Raw genomic sequence first — 9,715 nt, 5'->3', positions numbered from 1 at the left:
GAGTAGGTGTTCCTTTGCATAATACGACACTTCAGATACACTAAACCTTCTTTGTCATAACAATAACAATACAGCAATAATAATGGTTTGATGCATCTTGCAAAGTAGTGCCCTGATGTCATTACAAACCATTGTACGTACCTTGAAATTTTCATATAATGGGTTTTACTTGCATCTATTGCTTGCACATAAATTGGATGTTCGTAACCTGGGGACTGCCTATATTGGTGTTTGGGACGCTTGAACTCAGGGCAAACCAAAGGACTCCATCTAGGACAGGCTCGGGGCATACCCAGCTGGCTGAGGAGAGGCGCAGCAGACTGATTTGGCTGAGTGACTCTGTGGTGTCACTCAAAAGGCGAGGAAGACTGTGGAGGATGGGGGTCATGCACACGCCCCTCCCTCCCCTACACAGCCTGAGCTGATGGCCACAGCCCCTCCAGTGGACATGGGTGGAAGGCCCTGCAGGGTAGGAGACTCTGAAGTGGCCCTGTTTCCATCCCCTCCATCTTCAAAGTGCATTATCAGTGCAAGAAGTAGGGTTGGATCTCAGGAGGTCCAACTCTGAGAAAGGGCTGTGCCAGCCAGCTCTCCCCATGTCCTCCTGCCTCCCCCTCGCCCACCTTGACCTTTTCAGGCTAAGACCAGAACTCTTGCTGGATCTCATAAGGGGCAGGCCTGTGTGTGTTCAGTTCAGCTCTGCACAGCGGCACAGTGCTGTCCTGACTCTGCCCCTCAGCATCCAGGTCCAGAAGCGTCCGCTCGGCAGGCGGTAGTGACCCTGCCTGTAAGGGGAGCAGGGCTGGGAGGCCAGGCCGCTCCTCCACAGTGCTACTGCTGCTCGCAAAGCAGGAGTCCAGGTTGCTGGGTGTCTCTGTGCTGGAGCTGTTGGCTGGGGAGGCGCTGCGGGCGTGGCTGGGGGACACAAACCACCAAGGGTCCAGCCGTTGCCGATTGGCAGAGGGTCTCGGTCGAGGCAGAAACTCCAGGGTCTTGGGTCTCTCCAAGGTAGAGTCCTGTTGTGTGTTCCAGCGCCTTGGGGTTGGGGGGAAGACCACATTGGGGTCAGGGAGACGTGGAACTTCACCTGGGTCTCTGCTAGGGCTGGGGGTTTTCAGCATTCCTGGTCAACAGACAAAAAAAAAAGAGGGGCATCAGATGACGGGCCCAGATTCCTCAACCAGATGTACTCTTTTCTCACCTGCCATATTTTTACTCATTTGGTTGGCCTAGTATTTATTGAGTACCTACTGTGTGCAGTATGCTGGAAGGCACTGGGGATACAAGAATGAACTAGAAGACCCTGGTCCCTGCATCTGGTAATGAGAATAGGGCAACCAGCATCACATCTTTAATGATATCATTTGAGTCAGACGTCAGCAGACTTGGGAGGACAACTGGCCACCTGTTTTGTGAATAAAGTTTTCTTGAAAGTCACTCGCACCCATTTGTTCATATAACATTCACTTTAGCACTCCGACAGGACAGCTGAACAGCTGCAGCAGGGAATGCACGACCCACCAAAAATCTAGAGACTGCTGGCCCAGGACTTCAAGGAATGTCCATTCATTCAACAGTTCATCTAATTAATAAAAATATGACAGGAGCAGAGCAAGGAATGAGAGGTCTCAGAGTGAGTAATAGAAGGTCTCTGTTTGCAAGTAATTCACATGTCTGAATATCTCCTAACATTTCAAATGGGGATTGGGAAACAGCATGGTAAAATTCATTCCCACTCAAATCTCAGTGAGAGGGTTAATGCAATCCCTCCCTTCCAATGGGTCCGGAGTTTTCAAGCCAGACTTCTGTTTTACTGAGAGCAGTGGCTGTGAGGGAAAATATCGAGGATGAAAGTGTGTTTACCCAGGATTACCAGGTGTCAGATAGAAAAGCAAGTGCATGTCCATGTGTAGGAACATTCATGGACATATATGCAGGTGTGAAGACTCAGATGTGAGTCCGGGCCTGAGTGCTGAGGGCTGTGAGGCATAGGAAGAATCTTATCCTTGTGTGTGTGTCCTGATGCTGTAATGGGAGCAAGAGTTCAGCTCCGTGGCAAACAATACGCCTCCTCTGTGCCATACATTAATTCCCTTCTGGTAACGCCAATGTCCTCTTTATGGAATGACCGAAGGCTAGTGCCCTGTGTCACTGCACTGCTCTACGATCCCAGCCCTGAACATCCCACAGGATTTTGAGTTATGATCCCTTCTAGGACCTGTCCACACATTGGGAAGGACTTCTGAGGTACAGGACTGAAAGAAGGTGACCAGCCTTGTCCCACGCAATGGGGAAGACCTCTGAGGCAGGCACAGGACAGAAGGAAGGTAACCAGCCTTGTCCCACGCAATGGGGAAGACCTCTGAGGCAGGCACAGGACAGAAGGAAGGTGACCAGCCTTGTCCCACGCAATGGGAAGACCTCTGAGGCAGGCACAGGACAGAAAGAAGGTGACCAGCTTCAGTTACCTCTTCCACCTCAGATCAATCAACCAATTGTATGAATGGCTGAGGAGGAGGACTAGAGTTCACTAATTCAGAGGTGGAAAGAGGAAATGAGATACTGGTAAACTTCTCCACTGCCCTGGGAGACAAGAGGACAGGACTCACCTGCTCCAGGACTGGGGCTCAACCCATTGCTGGAGGGGCTTCTGCTGGTTAGGAGAACCGCTGGCTTAAGGGCCCCATCAGAAGGAGTCCGCCGGTGGCCACTTGGTTGCGTGGGAGCCGTAAGGGTGACGTGGGTGGGAGTGAGAGACTGGTTGGGGTCTTTCTTGAAGCGTTCCACTCGGACATTGACCAGGGGGTTGTGGGTGCAGGGGGTGAGGGGTGGGGCCTCAACGGGGCTGACAGGCATCTCATACACCACAATCTCATCGCTGTCGGAGCGCAACAGGGAGCGGGTGGAATTGCATTCAGAGATGGAGGAGAGAGACAGCAGTGTTAGGGAGGCAGAGGGGTCGCCTAGCAAGAGCATGGGTTCTTCCTTCTTGAAAAGCTTTCGGGAGGGAGGGCTGGTGCTCCGACGAGGACGGCTGGCCCTTTGAAAAAGGCCCTCCCGCCTCTTTTTCTCCTCCCGGGCTGGTGGCTCAGGTTCTTCTGGGGGAAGCAGCTGGCACTTGCCAGCTTCCAGCAGATCAAACCCTAGGCCTGTGGCTGCGAGAACAGCCCCGCAGCCAAGCAGAGCCACCTCACAGCGGCGGTGGTGGGTACCACCCCGCTTGAGGCTATTGGTTGGCGTCAGCTGAGGGGTACTGGTGGCTGAGTTGACTGGGGTGGGCTCCTCGTGGATTCCATCACTCGAGGGGCCATCCCCATCCTCTCCACGAGGGAACGGGATACAGAGGTAGGACTGGTTGGGTGAATGCTGTAGGCGGCTCTCTGCATTCCTCGGGCCTTCGCTATCCTCATCCTCTGTAAAGTGACAGGATTGAAGGGAAAATAGAAAATGGGAATAGAGCAACACCAGTAAGATTCATCTCCTGCCCACCCCAGACTCAAGACTCCTTGTTTAGTTTCAAAAGGGCAAATATTCTATTGGGTAGGTAGAAGGGGGAAGCGGGGATCCAGTCTACAGGGTTTTACTGCCCCCAGTCAACTCTGACCAACGTGGGGTAATTAGTCTCCATTCCAGAGTCTTTTTGTCTACTTGTAGAACAGAGGATATGCTAATTTGCAATCTCATTCCATCAAGACCCTCCACCCAAGTTGGAAAAGAGGTCTAAAGGCTTGGGAGGCTTCCCCACAAAGACGGTAGGCGAGGCCTGTGTCATATCACTAAGTAAAGGACTAGGTGTTACAGAAAGGGGCCGGATGCCTGGAGTGGGTCCATTCTGGAGGATGACACACTTCTTAGTCATCCTCATGGAGAAAGAGAGGCCCTCAGAATCTATAAGCCCAAATGCAGTATGAGTTTCTCACAACAAAAAGAAACATTCCTAATTTTTTTGCACCTTAAAATTGGAAGGGCTCTTGGATTTCTAGAACAATGACCTAGAGGCTGGTTTAAAACCACTCACCTGCAAAGGATGAGACACCCCTATGTAAAGGAAGGCCAGTTTACTCTATGGACTGACTATTAAGACCATGGACCCCTATAGTGGTAAGAGGACAGGGAGGGAGGGCCTAGAGAGGATTGTGTCCATGTAGTAATCGTAGGTCAGCACTGGAAAAGTTTCCTTGAACAAAGTTACAATGTCTTCCCTATCATCCCTTGCTTTGCCAATGGCCCATATAAAAATATGAGGAAATAAACTCAGAAAGGGGAAATGCTTGACTCATAGCCTCACCCTTCTGCTCTGCCTAAGGAGACAGTCACTGGCTTAAGGAGACCGAGTGAAGCCAAGGGCAAGCTGGCTCCAGGAGGCAGCAGGAAGAACTGTGATTAGGAAAGACTCGGTGGAACAGAAGTAGGGTAAACTCAGAGAGGATCATATTAGGAGTGTAGGCTTGTGGGAGATGAGTAACAGAGGAGACAAGCACCAGGAAATGGCAGGAGGGACTCTTAAACAGTCATGCAAGCTTGACTAACAATTCCCTGAAAGAAAAGAGAACCAACAAAGGCTGGTGCTTACCCATCTCCATAAGGCTGGTGAACCCTGGCAGGGCAGGGCTGTTCCTTGGGCCCTTCCCCAGGTTAGGGGCACTGGATGACCACTGTTTGTATCCATCTACTAGGGACTTGAGGCTGAATAAGCAGAAATGGGGAAACTGTTAAGAACTGGTTCCTTCTGTTATTCTACGCTTGGTTCCATGAAACTGGAGAAATGTCCATCCCTAGCTGCTCAATGACACCAAAGCCCAAGACGTTTGGAATGCAGGCAACAAATCTCAGAGGACCCACTCACTTCGTAAACCACAGGACACACACGCAATGATGGGCAAGTGGAGGTACAACGTTCAGTCCCCGCTCACATGCTGCTGGGAATAGTTGGTGGGCAGGCTGGTAAACAGGCAGGAAGCACAGAGACTGCTCAGGAGCAGCTGAGGTCTTGTCTGAGCTCTTCTCAACGGAGAAGCAATCAGCCCAGAGGTGCCAAATGCAATGTATTAACGACATCAGGCAAGCACTGGGCATTAGGAGATACCCACATGGGCTAGGCCATTCTACTCATATGACTTTGCAGGACCTTCCAAGCTTAGGACATGCTTACACAGCTTTCAAAGCCATTGTAAAAAAAAAAAATCAACAAAATTGCCTAAGATGTACCAACTCAGTGCACTTTGGGACAGATCTGTGCCAGCTGTATATAATATTATACTCGATCCCTCCTCTTCTCTTAGGGGCAGAGAGGAAAAGGACAGGAATCTCACTTTCAAACCCTGTCATCAACTTATGCTGATAAGCCAGTAATTCTCTAAGGATATAGATTGTTGCTGCTGTTAGGTGCTCTCGAGTTGAGCACGACTCATAGTGACTCTATGAAAAGCAGATCTGAATCCCGTCCTATCCTGTGTCATTTTCACACTTCCTAACACACTAGAGCTCATTGCTGCAGGCACTGTATTTATAGAGTTTTTAGAGGCCTGTTATTTAAGAAGTGGATTGCTAATCTTGCTTCCTAGTCACTCTTAATCTGGGAGATCTACTAAAACTTGTCCACTATGGGTAATCCCTATGGCATCTGACACACCAGTAGCACAGCTTTCAGTATTACAGCAACCCACAAGTTATCTCAGTGCAGTAAAATGACGGACAAGCCCTGTACCAATTAGAACAATGTTCTCCCCAAACACAACAAACTATTAATTTAGTTTGTATCTCTAATAGCAACTCAGTCTTCATAGGATACAGATTAGGTATTCCCTACCCCCATTGGTGGGGAATGATGGGTGAATTAGAGACCCAGAACACTGGTCTTTTTTGCTATGTTGTTATGTGCAGTCGAGTTGAGTACAACTCATAGCAATCCTGTAAACAACAAATCTGAATGGACCTTGTCCTATCTGGTGCCATTCTCATAATTTCTGATATAGGACAGTACAAAAGAGGACTATAATCTCTACAGTATGGCTGCCTTGAAGACATCAGGATTATAATCAGAGGTGACCTTTTTCTCCTTCTTTCTCTATATCTTAAGGACTATTCAACGAAAGGGAATTCTGATGGCTTAGTGGTATAGAGTTGTGCTGCCAATGTAAAGGCACAGGGTTCAAATCCACAAGCTACTTAGCATGAAAGATGGGCAATCTCCTCCCATGCAATTTACTGCCTCTGAAAAATGGCATTCAAAGGGCTGGAGGGTCAGCTATGAGTCAGCTGCAACTTGATGGTATATAACAACAACAACATTCAACTAAAGCCTGTTCTTTCAAGAGTCCTAGTCCATCTTTTTCCTCTGACCTCAGAATTTCAAGAACCATTAGAAACATCCATAAACTATATTTCTATGCCACTCATACCAGCCAACATCTAGAACCAGAGATAAGTGTATTGCTAAATCCATAGCTTGAGATTCCAAATGGAAAATCTTGTAACATCACCTCCATCTCAGCGAATCCAGATTACCTAAGTCAAAACCAGAGCTAAAGATCAAAGGAAAACCAGTCATGCACATCTTCTTAAAACTAAGAGACTATTAAGAATACCAGAGGTATCCCAACAAAGAGTCTGGCAGACAAGTAAAGAATAAGAACAAGTATTATCAACACAGGTCTTTCCCCAAGGTGCACAATGGTACTGCATTTAAAAAACAAACAAACAAACCAACCACAAAAATCAGCACCACTCTGGCAATGAGAGAATGTCCTAAGGGAGATGTTGTGTGAACAGGTAAATAAATGGCAGACACACTGTTACCAGCACAGGTGAGGAAAGGGTGTAGGTTAGACTCACCCCAAGTGGAAATGTGGAGATTCTGATGGGGTACTTAAACCATTAGCTTTCTCACGTCTCTGAGGGGATCTTCAACAAACAAAGAGAATAAGTAGCAGGCAGAAGAGGACACATCCAGCTTAGTCTCTCCCACATCAGAACCTTCAAGGTTGTACTGCCAGCCACCCACCTCTGGTTAGTAGAGCCCACATCAGGCAAGAATCTGACAAGATGGCCCTGCTAGGATGGCCACAGGCCTGGGACCTCCCAATCTGAGGGGCAAAGGTCCTTAAGCAGATAATTGCAAGGGGCATGTGACCCTACACATACCCACACTTTTTACAGACAGTACATTTATTTTCTACAGATGTATACTCTTTTCTTTTTTTTAATCTATTTAAACTATATTTGGCAACATAGTAAGAATTCATGTAATTATATATGAAAATATTCCAATCTCCAACTAACTGGAAAAAATTTTTGTGTGCGTTTTAGTATCTGAAAAAACAAGCAAATTAAAAGCAGGCTTTTTTTTAATAGATGAAGATTCACAAAAAAATTGCAGATCCATTTTACATTATTGACTTCAAGATGGCTTCTTTCTTTATATATTTTCTTCAGGCAACAGGCAGTAAAAATAGAAATACTATCATATAGAGATTCTAAAAAGAGCCTGAGACCAAAGTGTTCTTATTTGAGGTGCTATTTCTTCTACAGGCATTGTGAAACAAACAAGCAAACAAAATAATAATAAAGCTTGTGCTCTGAATTGCTTCAAAAGTTTGTGACAGTGAACTGATAGAGGGAGGAAGAAAATTCCAGAGTTACTATTTTGTAGTAAAATAAAGTTACAGCAAACCAAATAAGAAACAGCAAGCAAAAGGCCTTTAAAGGAAGCAGAACACAGAAACTCCTGGGCTCCATAGCTATCCCAGTAAAATCCTGTCTGGAATCATAGTGATGTCAGAAATATCAGGGGATTCTGGGTGACTGAGTTTCTGAGACCTGCTTTACACAGCCCAGGGTTCAGATGGCAGACTTGCAAGCTCTTGTCCTGGAGAGCTTAGTATATAGAAGAGTGATTTGCCACCTTCCAAGGACTCCATCACTGAATTCTCACATGGTTCAGGTGGTTTGCCTTATATTTTTAAAATCTGTCATCCAAAAGTATCCAGTAATTTCTGGAGCCTGGCTTAAGATGATCAGTCCTTTTTGAACCCAACTGCTATTTTCATCTTCAGCTCAGTTCTGACAAGGGAAAATGGATGGACATGAAATCTTCATATCTGAAGGGTTATCTACACTAACTACAGATTTGGGCACCTGTAAGTAAGGATATAAAGTCGAATAGTTAGCCTTGGAATGTCTCTAGAAAACGACTTTAAAAAGGGGTAGGTGTTAGGAAACATCATTTTTCAGGCATGAAAGAAAACTACCAAGGTGCAGAAGATAATCACCATAGTGTTCATAGTTTCACATGCTTACACTGAGCTGGCCGGTCTTCTAGGCACTTCATGAGCATAAACTTACTGCGTTCTCATATCAATTCCACGAGACAGGTACTCTGACTATTCCCATCACACTGGAGGCCAGGATTCACAGGTAGGCATCTGATGTTGGCATCTATTTCACTACCACTTAATGAATGCCTGGTCGGTGAAGAACTCGGGAGAACGGAACTCCCAGGCCACAGCTCACAAGCACATCTAAGGTATCAGGTACAAGTTTTGCTTTTTCCAGACATGTTTCCATTCATACATGTTAGTACAGTTATGGGGTAAGGGATGACTTGGAGTTACATGCATCGGAGTTCTCTAGAGGACGCATATGATTAATACACTAAGCAAAAAGTGGGAAGTTCAAATCTACTTGGAGGTTCATTGTAAGAAATGGTTGGCAATCTATGTGTGAAAATCAGAATCCTGTGATCCTGCCCCTTCTTCTTTCTCTGAACACATGTTTTAAGAGGAAGAGAAAGGTATGAGCAGAACACTCAGGGAGAATTTTTTACATTGTTTAATGAATGGACTACAGGACCCTTCCAAGGGTTAGTAAACCAGGGTTAAGAGACCAAATCTTATCCACTATATGTTTTTCTGGAAGCAGGAGTGGCAGCCACTTCCTAAACAACATGCCTCCGGAAACTCTATCAACTTTGGTAAATGTCAATAGTTATAGAAAGGCTTCAGGCCCTTTGTTTGTAGGGTCACTATGAGTCATACTCAACTCAAAAGCAATCAACCAAAACAACAACAACTTGTTTTGTGCTCACCCTCTTTTATTATGGTAAATGTTAATATAAAACATCTGCCATTTCAACACTGTTCACATAACAATATAATGGTATTAACTGTGTTATTCATGCTATATAACTATCACTGCTATCCATTTTCAAATTTTAATGGTGCATGGCTATGTTTATTCATTTACACATCTGACAGCTGCTTTGTCCTAGAGACACAGAGCTGATTAGATGCATCAGAGGTCACAGGGCATCCAAAGCCTAAAGCATATACTATCTTAGTAAAATATTTACTATATTTTATAGGGGGAAAAAGCACCTCCAAAACTTATCCCCTATTCTAGGAGGTTCCAAGGAAGGAAATTGGAAATTCTGTCTTAAAGATATAGAAGCAAATCCACCAGATGCTCTGCTGGAGAAGGAGGGGCAATCTCCTCCTGTACCATTCAGATCAGATTTGATGGTACACACACAAAAAAATAATAAACTTAAAAAAAAAAGACCGAGAAGTTTATAATTTCTTGTTGTTGTTGTTATGTTGTTACGTGCCGTCGAGTCGCCTGCGACTTATAGCGACCCTATGTACAACAGCCCTAAACTCCGCTCTGTCCTGTGCCAATCGCACTGTCTCTGACACTCCCATCCCAATTATCCCAGTCA

At 45.9% G+C, this 9,715-nt stretch overlaps 1 protein-coding gene across 1 annotated transcript in view; it reads right to left on the bottom strand.

The window, feature by feature from the left end:
• Positions 1 to 225: 225 nt before the first annotated feature.
• MAP3K9 (mitogen-activated protein kinase kinase kinase 9) overlaps positions 226 to 9,715 on the bottom strand; it is a 135,453-nt gene continuing 125,963 nt past the window's right edge. Inside the window, exons 9-12 of the mRNA XM_006884727.1 lie at positions 6,835 to 6,903; positions 4,574 to 4,686; positions 2,610 to 3,413; positions 226 to 1,123 (exon numbers count right to left, since the gene is read on the bottom strand). Coding sequence (XP_006884789.1) covers positions 639 to 1,123; positions 2,610 to 3,413; positions 4,574 to 4,686; positions 6,835 to 6,903 — 1,471 coding nt within the window. The 3' untranslated portion in view covers positions 226 to 638. The remainder of the gene's footprint in view (positions 1,124 to 2,609; positions 3,414 to 4,573; positions 4,687 to 6,834; positions 6,904 to 9,715) is intronic.

Source organism: Elephantulus edwardii, unplaced genomic scaffold, assembly GCF_000299155.1.
Source record: "Elephantulus edwardii isolate Elephantulus edwardi_28Jun2011 unplaced genomic scaffold, EleEdw1.0 scaffold00037, whole genome shotgun sequence".
Classification (NCBI taxonomy): domain Eukaryota; kingdom Metazoa; phylum Chordata; class Mammalia; order Macroscelidea; family Macroscelididae; genus Elephantulus; species Elephantulus edwardii.
The sequence above is the reverse complement of the archived record's forward strand: the minus strand, read 5'-3'. Positions and strand labels throughout refer to the sequence as shown.